A 17,989-nucleotide genomic window follows, 5' to 3' on the forward strand; every position below is an offset into this window, starting at 1 on the left:
TCCCAGTGAACAGTGTCAATGACAATGGGAATTCTGGAGGTTCTGAGGGAAGGATCAGTAATGACTTAACTTTTTGCTTAATGACTTTGATAATTAAGTAAAATTCTTGCTTAATGCAGTGCTAAATAATATGTAAATATTAACAGGATGGAAACTCTTGTGTAACTGATGGTAACCTTTATAGGTTTAAATGTTGAGCTAATTGATAAATCTACACACACACACACCCTGAGTGGAGGGGGGTCTGGTAGCTGAGTGGACAGCGTGCAGGCTGTCCACTCAGCCTGCGCTGAGTGTGGTGTGGTAAGCTGTTGTGGTGAGCCTAATGACTCAATCTTAGGAGTTCATAGTCTCAGGCCTGACATGTTCCTCGGTTCTCAGGGTGAAGCTGAGGCAGCGTCGCACAAGCAGAAGGAGCAGCTTCAGGCGCCACAGCGACGGACCCAGCAGCAGCAACACCAGCAACACCAGCAACAGCAGCAGCAGCAGCACCAGCAGCAACACCACCAGCAGCAGCAGCAGGAGGCCAGAAGGAAGAAGAAGGCTGGGGAGGACAGCAGAAACTTGAGGAGGAACCTAAGACGAGGAGACAATGAACTCCACGATCTCTTCATGGGAAACACCAGGGAAGGTAAGGTGCTCCTTAATTTAATAAGTAACACCAGGAGATAGGGGTGCTCCTGAAGTAACGCCAGGGAGGTGGGGTGTTAAGTAACACTAAAGACGTAGAGGGTTTTCCTTAAGATGTTACTTAAGCAGCACTTGTTAAGGTGAAGCTTCTTGCATCAGTATTATGTACCGATGGCATGCTAATGAGTGTGATAATACCGTGCTATAAAACCCTAGTTTACATCCATCACCCTCCCACTATACACCTCCACGCCCACTAACCCCGCCCACGCCCACTAACCCCGCCCACGCCCACTAACCCCGCCCACGCCCACAGACTGCCCTGTGCTGGACAGGATCCTGCTGAACTGCATAGGAGTAAGCGAGAAGGCTGGGGACCAGGACCGGTCCTTCCTCGACGCTTGTCTCCGTCATGAAGTCTGCTACATGTGTGTGAGTATTGTGTGTGTGTGTGTGTGTGTGTGTGTGTGTGTGTGTGTGTGTGTGTGTGTGTGTGTGTGTGTACTCACCTAATTGTACTCACCTAATTGTGCTTGCGGGGGTTGAGCTCTGGCTCTTTGGTCCCGCCTGTGTGTGTGTGTGTGTGTGTGTTCGGGGGGTGGACGAGGGGGATTCCTGTGCTGAGTGACTTGAGCTATGAGGAAAGTGTGAGGGAGCTGGACCTCCGCCACACTGGAGGAGAGGAGGAACAGAGAGTGGACATGATGACGACGTAGATCATTCTAAGGGGCATACTTGACGCATTAAACAATTAAGTGTGGAGGTTTGTGTGTTAGTGCATTTTAATTTCTGCGTGTTGTACACACAGTATTTCCGTGTGCATATTTTATTCCATGTAAAGTTATATAATGAAGATAATTTATTGACAGCAATGATTCAATATTTATGTTAATTATTAATTCTGTTGAGATGATTATAATCATATGATGATGATGATGACAGTCATGAACCATGCACGACCCCGCCCTCTCCACTAACCTCGCCACCAACATAAAATAACACAGTCATCCCTACGCCGCCTCTTCCCGCCCCGCAGGGAGCTGGCATGGCCGTGTCCCAGCATGAGTGTGACGCCGTCCTCTCCTCCTCCCTGGAGGCCGCCTGCTCCAGGAACCTGGACTGCCTGAGTGCCGCCGGCAGCACCTTTAACCTACTGAGCAACGATGGACGCTACGACGAAGAGGGCATCTGCACCCACGACCCCTGCGTCAGACAGTTCCTCGAGTCCCGCTGAACACTCTCCACCGGCTTGGGAGACGGATAGCCGCTCGACGGGTCTTTCATTGTCAACTCAGCCTTTGTTTGTGTGTCTGTATGTATGTGTATAAGAGAGAGAGAGCGACCTCTCCGATTACTTTTCTGGTGGGTTGTAGATGAGGTAATCTGTGTGATTTGAGATGTTTATGAGCTGTACCTAGGTAAAAATTGAAGCACAACTGCCCAATAGTTTCTTCTATAGGACTCGTGAAGGACAGTTACTCACGAGGGAGAGAGAAACGCACATTTTGTTGCTGAGAAACGTAGGGTGAGCGGGAGAGAAGGTCGTATTATTGGGAACCTTAAGACCTTGTGGAACTTATGATGAAGTACGATTGGTTTTGAACTTTCTCAGAGTTCGTTAGTCTGTATGACACGCACTCAGCTGGAATACTAGTCAACTATGTTGTTTTGGATTACAGAATTGGACTTGGCCTCAATCGAAATTGAAAAAGATGAACAGGAATCTGTAATGGGACTTAATTTTAAATCTAAAGTAAACTGGGGACTACACACTGTTTCTCGCAGGCTTTTGCTGTTGCCGAGAAACAGAAAGCCAAAACTGGGTGGGGAAGGGCGTTGTGGGTCTCAGTTCCTTAGACACGGCAGATGGAGCTATAGACATAGAGAACGGAGCTTGGCACAGAGAATGGATCGAGGCATAGCTGGCCATAGACACGCAACCCGGGCAAAGAGGATGGAGGCTGACACAGAGGATGACCTCCCAGTTTTCTCTGTTAGTGCGGTATGAGAGAAATGTGAGTTTAACGGGTGACTGCGTTAAGAGAAAGTGGCGGCGACTCTGGAGTAACAGCACGAAGCCATTAGTGACCATCACATGTTACTGTGTTGTTCTGGCGCCTGTCCATCTCCGGAGAGGAAGCCAATGGTGCTCTCTTCCACAATGTTAAACAAAACAAAACAAATCATTTATATAATACCGAATAAGTGACATATTTTCTTTGCTGGAGGTGAGTGGTAAGAAACAATGTTTACGTGTCTATAAAAATGTGTGTCTTATAATTCTTGTATTTCAGAATACAAAAGCTGCTGTATTCTGAAATATTTCTCATCAATATGCCATTTAAAGGCTGTAAATCCATGTTCCATGTCCATGTGTCTGTCAGTATGTAATATTTGTCTAGGTTTCTGGAGATTACATTATGAAATTAAAAGGTTACGCCCCAAGTCAGAGTATTACAAAAAAAACGCGAACTTTAGCACACAAATATGTTCTTTGAACACTATAGGCGTCTTAATGGTAGATTTTAAAACTTTCTTTGACAGCCCAGCGGGCCAAGCCAAGCTACGTTGATCAGACATTGAATCAACGTTGATGATACGTTGTTATCGTTGATCCTAATGTTGATATAACGTTAAACCTACATTGTTGTAGCGTTTCTCAAGCACATTTTTGCCCGCTAGGAATAGCAAAATATTCACACTTTTTGTAACTTAAAGTCAAGTCAATTCACTTAAAAAATAACACTACGATGTATTACAGGCGACGAGTCACAATAACGTGGCTAAAGTAATTTGACCAGACCTCACACACTAGAAGGTGAAGGGACGACGACGTTTCGGTCCGTCCTGGACCATTCTCAAGTCGATTGTAATCAAGTTTTCAAGTCGATTGTAACACAATCGACTTGAGAATGGTCCTGGACAGACCGAAACGTCGTCGTCCCTTCACCTTCTAGTGTGTGGTCTGGTCAAACTACGAGGTATTGATTCTTTTATTTTATTTTGATTTAATTATATACAAGAAGGTACATTGGGTTTGTGAGAATACATAGCATAGTACAGTATTTACACTCTTGTAAAGCCACTAGTACGCGCAGCGTTTCGGGCAGTTTGACAGTAACGAGTGCTCTTGTGGCGAGTTTATGTAAACAGAGACATAACAGGTTGTTAAAAGAGACAGAAGGCAATAGAGTCCAGGTATAAAAAAAAGGCTCTTTTGGATGAAAATAATTCTAATTAGGGTAATATGACTATTATTAAAGCTGTTTTAATAAGAACCAAATGCAGAGATATACAAGAACGATTTTTTTGTATTTAATATATACGTATCGATGTTTTGTTTTATTATTTTATTAAATACTATTTACCGAAAAATTTATAATTCGCTTTTTCTTATTACAATAAATTGAAAAGTGCTTTGTGATGATTTTGTCCTTATTTTAAATCAGATTGTGCTTGGAGACGCTTTCTCATGACCAAAGACGACATGAAGCGTTAATGTAACAATGATTCATCAATAAGTTTACATTGATGTAACAATGATTCATCAATAAGTTTACATTGATGTAACAATGATTCATCAATAAGTTTACATTGATGTAACAATGAGTCATCAATAAGTTTACATTGATGTAACAATGATTCATCAATAAGTTTACATTGATTAAACGTTACTTGAGCAGGTTTTGACGCTGAGATTCGATATACGTACTTACATGTTCAAATTGAAGAATGTTTGACCTAAACTAATGTTGTACAGAAAGTAAAATGCTAAAAATACTTAAAAATTTACCTAGAATAAAATATTTTTTAAAATCGAGATATTATTTTTGTTAGTGATAGACAACAAAACAAATATATTCAGTATTCGGTTCAGTATTGCAGTTCTACAAATTATGTTAATTTCAAGAGTATCTACTTGAGGTGTATATTACATCCCTTTATAGTGTTCTTGGAGAATAAAGATATCAGGTGTGGAAATGGGTTTTGTTTCTCCTTAAGTGCTGAGTTGTGAGAGGTTGTGAGGGAGGATGTCTTCCTTGGAGGTAAGACAGGGAGAGAGAGGTATATGGAGGGAGGAGAGGGAGATGGAGGGAGGAGACTGTGTTGTGTAAACTTGTATATGATCAACTTAGTCGAGACTCGGCCGTTTTAGCAACTAGGAGCGGAGAGAACAGGTTCTTTTGTTATTAACGAACTTAGGTACAAGCGCATACAGTGTGTTGCTGCATATATTCTATATGAAGGACTACACAGTGAAAATCAAAGGATGTTGTCCTCCACCACCTGGTCTCCACCACCTGGCCTCCACATCAACTGCTCCAGCTACTACCAGACCTCAAGAGAGCCGCACCACCAGAGGTCAGGGCAGACGCCTGAGGTAAGTACCTCTTCCCCCCTGCCCCAACCTCGACTACCCAAGCTTCCCTTGTCCTACCTCAACCTGTCCTCAGGCTATGCTCCTACACGCTGAGGCCGACCCCGAAGATTCATTCACAAATTTTAACGCATAATAAGAATTTATTATGAGTTAATGAGTTAATTTATTGAGAGTTAATGAACTGTTGTGGGTTGCACGTGGCGAATGGCCATATTTAGCCTGGAGGGACCTCGAACCCCTAACAAGCTTCCTCTCCCCGACAATACGTAACCATATCCTCCCCCAAGGTTACGTGTGACGCTGTGTGTGAGCGTCACGGACGCGCTAAAGTGTATTCCCGCCACATGTGACGAGCAAGAGGCGGCCAGGGTCATGTATATGATGCCATCGACCGTCGTGACGTCACCGGTTACCTAAAACAGGTGAGTGTGTATATATCGCAGTCATTCACGTGGACCAGAGTCCCTGTTGGCGCGCTGTGTGGCTCAGTGGTGCGGTGAGTGGTCGGGCGCTGTGTATATTACTACGGTCACTCAAGTGGGTGTTGGGGGCATTGGATTACTAGATGGTAATGGAGTGATTAGCCAGCTGGTAGTGCGGGTTGTTGGTGTGACTAACCACGTGTTGTTGTTGTTGTAGAATCAACCACTAGATGCCAGGTGGTTGTAGGTTATGAGAGGGACCAGGTGATTGTAGATTTAGACGTAACAGGGAACTAACAGCAAGTGTTCTTAACCAATGAACATGTACACAGTCGTCTGATCTAACTCAGTTGAATATTCCATCGCTACTTCAACCCTCTTGACCCATGGGGGATCCTGAGCAACTCTGCACAACAACAATTGACTTGTGAAAAACATGATAAATAAACAATCAGATTGTTAGACATTACAAATAAATTATATATGTTTCCCCCTGTCTTCAGACACACTAGACTTCGAATGCTGCAGAGTTTCGTAGTGAGAATATAAATAAAAAAGTGTAAGACGGGACTAAAGAAGTATAAGAAGACAAAGGAGTGGTGGTAGGTGTTGGAGGAAGAGGTGCATGGTGGAGGAGGACCATCTGGGAGGCGACGCTGGACCACGATGGATCGTTGAACATCGCCAACATCACCAACATCGCCAACAAGCAGTGATGGCGTAAGTGATCGACCTTTTCTCCGTGATTCCCTAATATTCTTGGAAGACGAATATTTAACACCAGCTCGTTGTAATGCTTCACGAGATAATAACAACATTTGATTAATACAGTGCACGTCTTCTCTCTCTCTCTCTCTCTCTCTCTCTCTCTCTCTCTCTCTCTCTCTCTCTCTCTCTCTCTCTCTCTCTCTCTCTCTCTCTCTCTCTCTCTCTCTCTCTCTCTCTCTCTCTCTCTCTCTCGCTCTCTCTCTCTCTCTCTCTCTCTCTCTCTCTCTCTCTCTCTCTCTCTCTCTCTCTCTCTCTCTCTCTCTCTCTCTCTCTCGCTCTCTCTCTCTCTCTCTCTCTCTCTCTCTCTCTCTCTCTCTCTCTCTCTCTCTCTTTCTCAGCACAAAATTACTGCTGTGTTATCTCTTGTGTTCTCAGATTTATCCGTGGGATGCTGCTAGGGATGCTGGTGCTTGGAGGTGCCCTTGCTCTCCCCGACTCCCAGCCCTACTCCAGCCGTCTCCACCACATACGGGAACCCTCTTCGGGCTCAAATATCCTGCCTGGGCCTTCTCAGGTCCTGGATGCAGGCTGGTATTCTCCAGCACCCAATATGAGTGACCTCTCTGAGGTTCCTAATGCAGGCGAGCACTCACAGGTCCTCGCTACAGGTGGGCCATCGCAAACCTCCGACACATATAGTCCCTCTGAACACTTGAACATAAGTGAACCCTCCGGCGTACACGAGACAAAGGCCCCGCCTCCGACGACACTGCAAGTGGCGCCACCTTCTGCCGCTGGCGACGTCTGGGGCGGCGAGTCTTCACACAGTCTTCATCGTCCTGTCAAGGTGATTATCTCATCACAGCCTCGTCTTCCTTCCAGCTGACCGTGTCCCTTCCTGTCGTACTTTAATAACTTATGTTTGATTTATACTTTTTAAGTCAATTTATAATGTGTTGCCTTTAGAATGAATATATTTGTTGGAAGTAAATATATTTGTATGTGATGAAACACACATATATATATTCACACTAAGTTCGGAGTCGCAGTCCGCGGACCCGGGTTTGATTCCCGGCCGAGGAAGAAACAAATGAGTAAAGTTTCTTTCACCTGATGCCTCTATTCACCAGACAGTAAATTAACACCTGGGAGTTAGTCAGCTCTAATTGCGTGTTAAATCCTGGGATGTGTGTATGTGTGTACGTGTGTGTGAGAGAGAGACCAACCGTTAGATAGGCGGGTTCCAAGAGCTAACAGCTCGATTCTCTAGGTTCAAATAGTACACACACATACACATACACACACATTCTGTGACGACGCGAGAAAGAGACCTGGGCGTGAACGTAACACCTAATCTATCTCCTGAGGCACATATAAATAGGATAACGACAGCAGCGTACTCTACACTGGCAAAAGTTAGAACATCATTCAGAAACCTAAGTAAGGAGGCCTTTAGGGCGCTTTACACTGTCTACGTGAGGCCAGTCTTAGAGTATGCCGCCTCATCATGGAGTCCCTATCTGAAGAAACATATAAGGAAACTGAAAAAGGTTCAGAGGTTTGCAACGAGACTCGTCCCAGAACTACGAGGGATGGGGTATGAGGAGCGCCTGAGGGAACTGTGCCTTACGACTCTAGAAAGAAGGGAGAGGGGGGACATGATAGGAACGTATAAAATACTCAAGGGGATTGACAGAGTGGGCATAGACGAAATGTTCACACGGAATAGTAACAGAACGAGGGGACATGGGTGGAAGCTGGAAACTCAGACGAGTCACAGAGATGTTAGGAAGTTTTCTTTTAGCGTGAGAGTAGTGGAAAAATGGAATGCACTTAAGGAACAGGTTGTGGAAGCAAATACTATTCATAATTTTAAAACTAGGTATGTTAGGGAAATAGGACAAGAGTCATTGCTGTAAACAACCGATGCTCGAAATGCGGGATCCAAGAGTCAATGCTCGATCCTGCAGACACAAATAGGTGAGTACACACACACACACACATACACACATTGTTAAGTGCATAGGTGTGTACTCACCTATGTGTGTGTGTGTGTGTGTGTGTGTGTGTGTGTGTGTGTGTGTGTGTGTGTGTGTGTGTGTGTGTGTGTGTGTGTGTGTGTGTGTGTGTGTGTGTGTGTGAATACTTTTGCTTTCAAATAACGAGTCCCACTTGCACAAAGGTTAGCGCAGCGAGTGTTTCCACATTATTAAATGGTGGCAACAGGATATCATTGTGCGGGGGATGACCGCGCGCCTCTTTATTCCGGCGGCATTCAACGCGGACTGCAATAATGCCGTCACAACACGCGATGCCCGGTAACAACACGCGATGCTGCTCTTTTGGGGCGTTGTTTTAGCGGTTTATGAATGGTGCACGAAGTGGAGGGAGGGGGGGGGGTTACTCTAGGGAATGGGGTACTTTATGTTTTGGGTTAGGGAGGAGGAGGAGGGGGGGGGGTGGGGGGTCAGACGATGAGGAATGGGATATGTGGTGACTATATTATCTGTTGTCTGCGTGTGTAGTGAGTGTGTTGGGTGTAGTGAGTGTGTTGGGTGTAGTGAGTGTGTTGGGTGTAGTGAGTGTGTTGGGTGTAGTGAGCGTGTTGGGTGTAGTGAGTGTGTTGGGTGTAGTGAGTGTGTTGGGTGTAGTGAGTGTGTTGGGTGTAGTGAGTGTGTTGGGTGTAGTGAGTGTGTTGGGTGTAGTGAGTGTGTTGGGTGTAGTGAGTGTGTTGGGTGTAGTGAGCGTGTTGGGTGTAGTGAGTGTGTTGGGTGTAGTGAGTGTGTTGGGTGTAGTGAGTGTGTTGGGTGTAGTGAGCGTGTTGGGTGTAGTGAGCGTGTTGGGTGTAGTGAGCGTGTTGGGTGTAGTGAGTGTGTTGGGTGTAGTGAGTGTGTTGGGTGTAGTGAGTGTGTTGGGTGTAGTGAGTGTGTTGGGTGTAGTGAGTGTGTTGACTATGGCGAGAATGGCTATAGCATGACTGTTGTGGCGAAAATAGTGAATGTAGACAACGCGGACTGTATGGTGCTTGACAAGTATAGTGAGAGCGCTCTGTATGGGTTGTATGGTGATTGGTAAGTAATGATGGTGATGATGGTGATTGCTTGCACGTAGCACCACGCAGCACGTCACACGCGCGCGCCCGAGCGCCACGTAGCCCCGCCCGTGTCAACTATGCCCGTGCCCGAGCGCCACGTAGCCCCGCCCGTGTCAACTATGCCCGTGCCCGAGCGCCACGTAGCCCCGCCCGTGTCAACTATGCCCGTGCCCGAGCGCCACGTAGCCCCGCCCGTGTCAACTATGCCCGTGCGCGCGCCACGGAAACGCCGCCGCTGCCGCCGCGCCCTCGTCATCTCGGGAAATACCTGTCACGCCTCAATGTGTAGTTGGGAGATAAGGGTCACACAAATAACAATGTAATTAGCGCAGGTATTGTGTAGAACAACGAGAGGGCCGGCCATGACCTGCAGCCTTATGGATGTCGGCCCAATTGTTTGGCTGGTTCCGGTGTGTGTGTGTGTGTGTGTATTAACCTAGTTGTATTCACCTAGTTGTGCTTCCGGGGGTTGAGCTCTGCTCTTTCGGCTCGCCTCAACTGTTACTAACTACTAACTAATTTGTTCACACACACACACATACACACACACACACACACACACACACACACACACACACACACACACACACACACACACACACACGCCCAGGAAGCAACCCGTAACAGCTGTCTAACTCCAAGGTACCTATTTATTCTAGGTAACAGGGGCATCAGGGTGAAAGAAACTGTTCATTTTTGTTTCTCGCCGACGCCGGGAATCGAACCCTGGCCACAGGATTACGTGTCCAGTGTGCTATCCACACAGCCACCGCGCCCCCACACCGCACACATACAGTGTGTGTGTGTGTGTGCGTGTGCGTGTGTGTGTGTGTGTGTAAAACACAATTCTTCCCTGACCTTATTACGAGTCTTAAAAATGGAAATCCATGATTAGATTTGCCTTGCAATAAACCTCTTCATTGCAAAGCAATAATGTTGAACATTTAATATTCATTATTCCAGAGTTACGACGTAGCCCTTTTTTATATATATATATACGTTGACTTCAACAGTTAAACTTTAATCTCCCGCAGATACCAGAGGACAATCGGACGGGCACTGTCCAGCCCGGTAACGTGGATTTCGTAGACGAGAAGCTTTCCAGTAATAATATCCATCCAGAAGACTCTCAGAGCAAAGCCAAACTTCCTCGTTCCCGTCACACTATCAACGAACTGTCTCAGGCCACTGACGTTCTTCAGGAGCGTGCTGAAGACAGTGAAGTCCCCAGACAAGGATTCTTTCAATCCTTCATCTCATCTTTAAGAGGAATCTTCAGAGACTCCTGGCTGGGAAGTTCGTCTGGCAGCAACACGGAGGCTTCTGAAGACCTCCTGGGGTTGAAGGTCATAAGAGGTGAAGACGAGAGTCTCTCCTTGCCTGACGGACGGGGAGATGACAGAGATACCCACGGTGGTGGTAATAAGGGCGGGAAGAAAGGTGGGAGAGACAGCGAGGTGGATGACGACCCGGAGAGAACGAGAGAAGAGAGACGCGCGCATGTCAACAAAAGATACCAAGAGTCGCCGGATATTGGCGAAGACGAGCCAGGGACTTCGAGTAAGGTGCTCAGGAGAGTTCGCCGACAGGATGACGAGGGTGACGGTGGTGGTGGTGACGAGGGTGATGGTGGTGGTGGTGACGAGGGTGACGGTGGTGACGATAGTGGTGGTGATGATGATGAGTCTTACGCTGACGACGGTGGTGATGAGTATGCGGAAAATCAAGAAGGGGATGCTGAAGATAATGTTGAAGGTGATAGTGATATATTGCCGGAAGGTGATAATGCCGATGGCGAGGAGTATGCTGAAGATGGCGGTGAAAGCGAAGCCACAGAAGAATACAGTGAAGGTGACGAATATGATGCCGAATACAGTGGCGATGAAAATATCGAAGAGTATGACGACTATTCCGGTGACTATGGTGAAAGTGACTACTCGGGTGATTATAGTGAAGGTGACAACTCCGGGGACTATGAAGATGACTACTCCGGCGACTATGAAAGTGACTATTCCGGCGACTATGAAGGTGACTACTCCGGCGACTATGAAGGTGACTATTCCGGCGACTATGAAGGTGACTACTCCGGCGACTATGAAGGTGACTATAATGATGGCGATTATAATGAAGATTACAATGCTGATGGTGGCGAAGATGGTGATGAGTCTGAGAAGAGCAGCCAGAATACTGCTGATGGAGCGTTGGCCGGTGGTGGTGGTGACGGTGGTGGTGACGGTGGTGGTGGTGGTGGCAGTGGTGGGGCTGGTAGCGGCGGTGCTGGTGGTGACAAGTCAAACAACGCTGGCAGTGGTGGTGGCGGCAAAGAGAGCGGTGGCGCCGTTGACGAAGACATAAAAAAAGGCGGGAACGACGACTATTACGACTACTACGGTGACTACAATTACGAGGACTACTACGACGACCCCGCTGGTGGTGCAGGAGGAGGAGGAGGTGGTGGTGGCGAGGACTTGGACCCCAGACAAACCCAGGGAGACTCGGAGACCAGCCTGCAGGAGGGAGCAGGAGGAGAAACAGACTATGGAGATTTATTTACTGGTGGTGGTGGTGGTAGTGGAGGTTCTAGTGTAGGAGGTACTGGAGGTAAGGGCTCGAGTAATATGGACAACTATGAAGTGTCATCCGCTGGTGGCGGATATGGGAAAGTCTCCAGTGGTTTGGGAGATTCTGGAACATCGTCTGGAAGCGGTGTTCTTGATTATGGAATGACAAGTGGAGGGGATGTTACCAAGGGCTCGAATGGTCTTGGAGATTATGGAATTCCGTCCAGTGGTGAGGCTTATGCCGCAGGTTCCAGTGGTCTAGTTGGGCATGGAATGTCATCTGGTAATGGCGGGAGTGGATATAATGGTGAGCGGACGGTAGCTTTTGCCGGTGGCGTCGGCGAGAGTGTGCCCGGTGGATATGGAACACCGTCTAATGGTTATGGATACGTACATGGAACACCATCTAATGGAAATGGATTCCTGTATGGAACACCATCAAATGGCAATGGGAACTTATATGGAACACCGTCTACTGGTAATGGCTACGTATATGGAACACCAATTAATGGTAATGGCTACGTATATAATGGTAATCAAACTATGCCTATTATCGGAGGTGTTGCCGACAGACTTGGCGGCGTGGCTGGCGGCGGAGGGACGGGCTTGCCTGCCGGGGGTGTGGGCGAGAGCGGCCTCATCAACGTGCAGCTCGCCCTGCCCCCGGGCTTCACCACGCCCGCGCCTCTCTCTGGGATTACAGACACCGGGAGTTCCAGAATAAGCATGACTGGGATGGGCTTCACAGATGTCTCCCAAATTCCCCGCGGGGTGGAGGTCGTCTCAGGACGGAGGGGAGAGACCATTATACAGGTAAGTCAAGACAGCTCAACCAGCATTCACAAACTTAAACAATTCAACTTTATATAGTTATCATATAAAGAATTAAATTAATAACATTTAATTGTGCTTATTTTTTTACGTTTATTAACAGGCTTCATAAAACTTGACTTAGTGAGAAAAATGAAATAATGTTTGTTGTATTCCATACAATATTATATTGTACTGTATGTGCTAATTATTATCACACCTGTTAAATAACTCCTGTTCCTGCGAATGTTGTTCAGGAATTGTTCACAGATGAGAGGCAGAATAATGTATAGTAGAATTAATACATGCATGAATGAAGCATCCTCAATGAGCCAAGAGGCGTGCGTTATCGTCTCTTAAAAGAATCCTCATTATATATATCTAATTATAATTTTGTTTACCAGATTCCGCCAGGCGTCAGGTGGAAGGACGTTAAGAACTCGATCTCCGACAGGAACGCTCGCAACAAGTGGCGCAGCATCTTGACCACCGTCAGGAGCCTTCGTCACCAGAGCCCACAGCGAGGGTCCCCTAACATCAGAATTACTCCCGTTGACCAGGGCTTGGAGGCGCCCTCCGAGGTGTCTCTGGCAGCAGTTCAGCAGCTTATAGACGGCATGCCTCTCCCGCGCCTTCATCAAACACGGAGACGCCTTCAGCAGCTCCTGACTCAGACCCGCAGGAGCCAACTGAACATGATGCTGGAGGTACGCGGGGGGCTCCTGGCGGCCCCTCCGGCCAGAGTGACTCTCCTCACATCCCGGGACGGAACTCAGGTGGTCACCATCCCCAATACACTCAAGTGGGTGGACGTGAAGGACGCCTTCGCTACCCCTCAGGAGAAGAAGATCTGGAAGCAGATCTTCGACGCGCGCAACGCCAACAAGAGACTGATGCAGGGGAACGTGTCGGAGATCAGGCAGAGCATCTGGGCCGTGGCTGACATGATCAACAAGGAGTCAGATACCCCTAGAAGCCTCAGAGCTGGGACGGCAGGATCTAGAGCTAATAAACAAAGAAAGCTGTTGTTTGGAGAGAGGAAAATGGGTAGAAGGAAAAATGGGAAGAATGCTAATTATTTGAAAGATATGAGAAACGGAACTGCAAGCAAATTAATGCACCAGGAAGGAAAATTCAAGAAGAATTCAAAAAAATCCAGAAAAGGGAGAAAAAGGAAAAGAAAAAATAGGAGAAGAAAGAAGAACCCAAGAAAACTCTTCCCCAAGAAGAATGGAAAGTATGGACTGAACTCCATAGACCCGCAGACCTCCAGAGGGCAGCTCTCACTCAAGGGAACACCTAACCAAAACAAAATGAACGTCATTAAGAAACAAAAACAGCGAAAGAGAGTCAGAAAGGGCAACAAGAGGAAAAACAATCCAAACACTAAAAGAAAACCGAAGGTAAAAAAGAACAAAGCGAAAAACAATATTGCCAACATAAGCAAGACAAAGATGACACGGAGGAAAAAGAAGAAAAACCTAAGAAAAATGAAGAATTCGAAGCGTAAAGGTCACAAGAATAAAAATAAACAAATGACGGAGAATAAGAGGAGGCAGCAATTGAAATTCATTAAATTAGCGAAGCAGAAGAAAACGAGACTGACTGATCTTGGAGAGCAAAATGTAGCGAGGAAGCCTCCCAGAGCCCGCGACCCCCGACCCGTCAACTCCATAATCAAATCCACGTTAAACAAAAATGGAGATAACAAATTATTAAAAACAATGAAAGAGAAGAACAAACCCAATAATCACAAGACCAAGTCTGATAAACCAAAGAAATCCAAGAAAAAGGCCAATAAAAGAAAGAAAAATAAGAAAAAGTCCAACCAGCGAAAGAAATACAAAACTAAACCCCAACAATTTAAGGAAATAAGGCTGAAAGCCACGAAGAAGGGAAATAAGCTGAGAGATAATACAGTACTTAAGACCAATCAGTTGCTGGGAGCTAAGACGCTCAGAGCCCCGGTCACTAATCTCAGACACGTCCAAGATGCCGTGACGAGGCTCGGGCCAGACAACCAAATGAAGAAGGTAAAGAAGCTTCGAAAGAGGAAGAAAAAGATGAGGAAAAATAAAAAAATAAAGGTGAAAAGGGGGAAGAAAGTAAAAATGGGAAAGAAATTGAAAACGGGGAAGAAATTGAAAATGGGAAAGAAATTGAAAACAGGGAAGAAATTGAAAATGGGAAAGAAAGTGAAAATAGGGAAGAAATTTAAAAAAGGGAAGCAGGTGAAAATGGGAAATATAGTAAAAAAAGGGAAGAAAGTCAAAAAAGGGAAGAAAGTCAAAATAGGGAAGAAAGTTAAAAAGGGGAAGAAAATAAAAATGGGAAAGAAAGTTAAAAAGGGGAAAAATGTGAAACTAGGGAAGAGAGTTAAAATGGAGAAGAAAGTTAAAAAGGGGAAGAAACTGAAAATGGGGAAGATAATGAAGGGGAAGAAAGCTAAAAATGGGAAGGTGAAAAAGAGAAAGAAGGTGAAAATTGGAAAGAAGGTAAAAAATAAGAAAATGGGAAAGGATGGAAAAAATAAGAAAATGGGAAAGAATAGAAAAAATAAGAAAATGGGAAAGAATGGAAAAAATAAGAAAACGGGAAAGAATGGAAAACTGAACAAGTTTAAAAAAGATAAAAACAAAAAAATAAATAATAATGATATATTTACGCTTGGGTCTTCCGGGGTAGGTGGAGGAGGAGGTAGCCCCTTCTCTTCTTCCTCCTCCTCCTCCTCCTTCTACGCCTCCTCCTCCTCCCTCCTTAACCCAAGTCTCACCACCGTTGACCAGAAGAAAGACCAGGTCGACTGGCTGGCGACGGGGACCAAAGACCGGAGGAGAGACCAACACAAGCTGGCGGCCGCTGACAACATCTTCTCCAGCCTCCTCCCCGACCACGGCGCCGCTGCCAACAACTGGTGGAAGAAAGACAAGAAAAATAAGAAAGGCAACAAAAACAAGGGAAATAAAAAGGCCAACAAGAACAAGAAAAATAAGAAAGACAAACAAAACAAGGGAAAGAACAAGAAAAATAAGGGTAAAAACAGTCTTGCTTGGTTTTAATTGATGGGTGAGAGAACAAATAGCCTCCATCATTGGTTGCAAAGTCACAGAACTTGGTAGCCAGCTTTCCTAGTGTTTAAGGGAGCAAGAGTACTCTCAATGACCCCTACGGGGGGACTCCTGGGTCACAATGCTCCCTGGAGGACTCTCGGGTCAAGATCAAAGAGGTCAAATGCTGTATATATTACTAGATGTACGACAATTCCGTCCACTTGCTCATTAAACCCAAGAGCGTGTTCAAACTAAACTACTGTCAGAACCACTGAGCATATACAGGTCGTAACAAAAATCCATTCTCATAGAGAGAACAATTTGTGTATAATGTTAGCCCTATAACGGTTAATTATTAAAGCTTAATAACCGTCAAGAGGTTATTGAGGCCGAATTATTGATATTATTATATTCCGTATCGAAAAAAGTTCGAGATCTAGAAGCATAGATCATATATACCATAGAAAACACGTGTCTTTAGAAATACAAAATTTGTTAATTAATATAACATTTAATTTAAAAAAAATATATATGTTCTCTGAGATAATGTATTTTTGTTACACTCGTTAAATGTTTATATATTTAATATTTATTTTTGTATTTATATATTAATATATTTTATAGTTGTATCTTCACATCATAGCCCATGTCAAGGCCACATAATGCAATAGAGGGTATCATCAACCACAGACTTGGTCCAAACTATAAGTTAAGTGCAGGGAAACTGTTGGATAGTTACCGAGGACGGGTTGAAATCTCTGCACTTCGACGCTGTTGGTGGTAGTCAACCAGCCACACTCTTGACGCACACTTGCGTCAACTTCCCCCCCCCCCCCACCTTCCCTAGCGTCAGCCACACCCTTAACGCACACCTATGTCACCCCCAGTGTCACCCACCCTAGCGTCACCCCCAGTGTCACCCACCCCCAGTGTCACCCACCCCCAGTGTCACCCACCCCTAGCGTCACCCACCCCCAGTGTCACCCACCCTAGCGTCACCCCCAGTGTCACCCACCCCCAGTGTCACCCACCCTAGCGTCACCCCCAGTGTCACCCAACCCATAGCGTCACCCACCCCACAGCGCCAGACACTAAACACTCAACACAGCACAAAATTGAATATAAACTACTTTTGTATTCATGATAATATGTACAACTTCATACAAAATATTTTTATAATGAATGTCTGTTATGAGTGGAAATTGTGTACAAGTTTTGTTTTTGTTTGTCTAGCAATACTACAATAATATTACCACCTACGTAATATTATCATCTAGTACAATGGTAGTGTTACGATATTCTCCTGGTATTACAATATTGTCCTAGTATTACAATATTGTCCTAGTATTACGATACTTTTGTCTTGGAAGGTCTATTTACAGTATTACTTATGTGAAAATATACGCCTTTGTATAATTTTTTTGGGGAGTGGTGGAGGACATAGACTGTGCCTTGGTGCCATGGGAGGCGGGTATCTGGAGTGCCTCAGTGCCCAGTATTGGTGCCTCCTGCTTCTACCTCCCCACTCTCAGGTAATTAGGTTGCTACGTCAAGTTCCTCATGACGAGATTTTAAGGAAGTAATTTTTCAGTACCCAAATCAAAGTTGACTTTATATATATTGTAGTAAAATAAATATATAATCATATGTATTGTGTTTCATTTTTATTTTCATCTTGAAAGCCAAAACCTCTTTTAACTGGACCGTGAACACGTTGCTCCTCTGGCACCTCTCCTCTACGGGGCGTCAACCTAGATGTCTCCGCCTCATTGTATATACGCTAAGAAGCAGAGTAAACCTCTCTGTGTATATCTCTCTTGATACCTGGAAACGTTTGCTGGAGAACTCCATACGATTGTATAATGAACGTCAATGGGAACAGGAGATTTAGGGGGGAAACGCGGGAAATTACCAGAGAAAATGGGAATTCGGTCACGGAGATAAAACGCTTGAGAGGTGGAAAATAAACAATATGGCCATCGTCGTCGCCCCTAAATCAACACAACAACAACAATATGGCCGCTGGCGTCAGAGGAGGCGGTTGTAAGGACGGTCGTCTGGCCAGCTGCACGCCCGACAGCTGCAAGTGCCACCAAGAACAGGTTTAACTATGTAAGGAGCTTGATGGTGAGTCAAATAATTTGTCGCTTAGTGCTAGCTAGTAGTGTGACTAACCCAGCCTAGAGCCATGCTCGTCCAAACACTCCATGAATAATAGGGGAGTTTACAGCGTTTTATGTAGCAGGACGATTTCTCACATAAACATGAACTCTGTTACCCAGAACTAACAAACGCTAGAGAGATTATCAGACTATATTCAAGAACACGAGAAT

General features: G+C 45.5%; 2 protein-coding genes across 2 annotated transcripts in view; both read left to right on the forward strand.

Moving 5' to 3' along the window:
- The window catches only part of LOC123761646 (capping protein-inhibiting regulator of actin dynamics), a 56,145-nt gene extending 51,534 nt beyond the window's left edge, over positions 1-4,611 (forward strand). Inside the window, exons 6-8 of the mRNA XM_069330702.1 lie at positions 382-631; positions 947-1,062; positions 1,667-4,611. Coding sequence (XP_069186803.1) covers positions 382-631; positions 947-1,062; positions 1,667-1,864 — 564 coding nt within the window. The 3' untranslated portion in view covers positions 1,865-4,611. The remainder of the gene's footprint in view (positions 1-381; positions 632-946; positions 1,063-1,666) is intronic.
- Positions 4,612-5,254: 643 nt separating this feature from the next.
- LOC123761569 (uncharacterized) lies at positions 5,255-17,263 on the forward strand. The gene is made up of 4 exons (XM_069330703.1): positions 5,255-6,153; positions 6,577-6,988; positions 10,270-12,609; positions 13,011-17,263. Exons 1-4 carry the CDS (start codon positions 6,059-6,061, stop codon positions 15,663-15,665), a joined length of 5,502 nt encoding a protein of 1,833 aa, XP_069186804.1. The 5' UTR covers positions 5,255-6,058; the 3' UTR covers positions 15,666-17,263.
- Positions 17,264-17,989: the final 726 nt, after the last annotated feature.

This window comes from Procambarus clarkii, chromosome 24 (assembly GCF_040958095.1).
Source record: "Procambarus clarkii isolate CNS0578487 chromosome 24, FALCON_Pclarkii_2.0, whole genome shotgun sequence".
NCBI classification, from domain to species: Eukaryota; Metazoa; Arthropoda; class Malacostraca; order Decapoda; family Cambaridae; genus Procambarus; species Procambarus clarkii.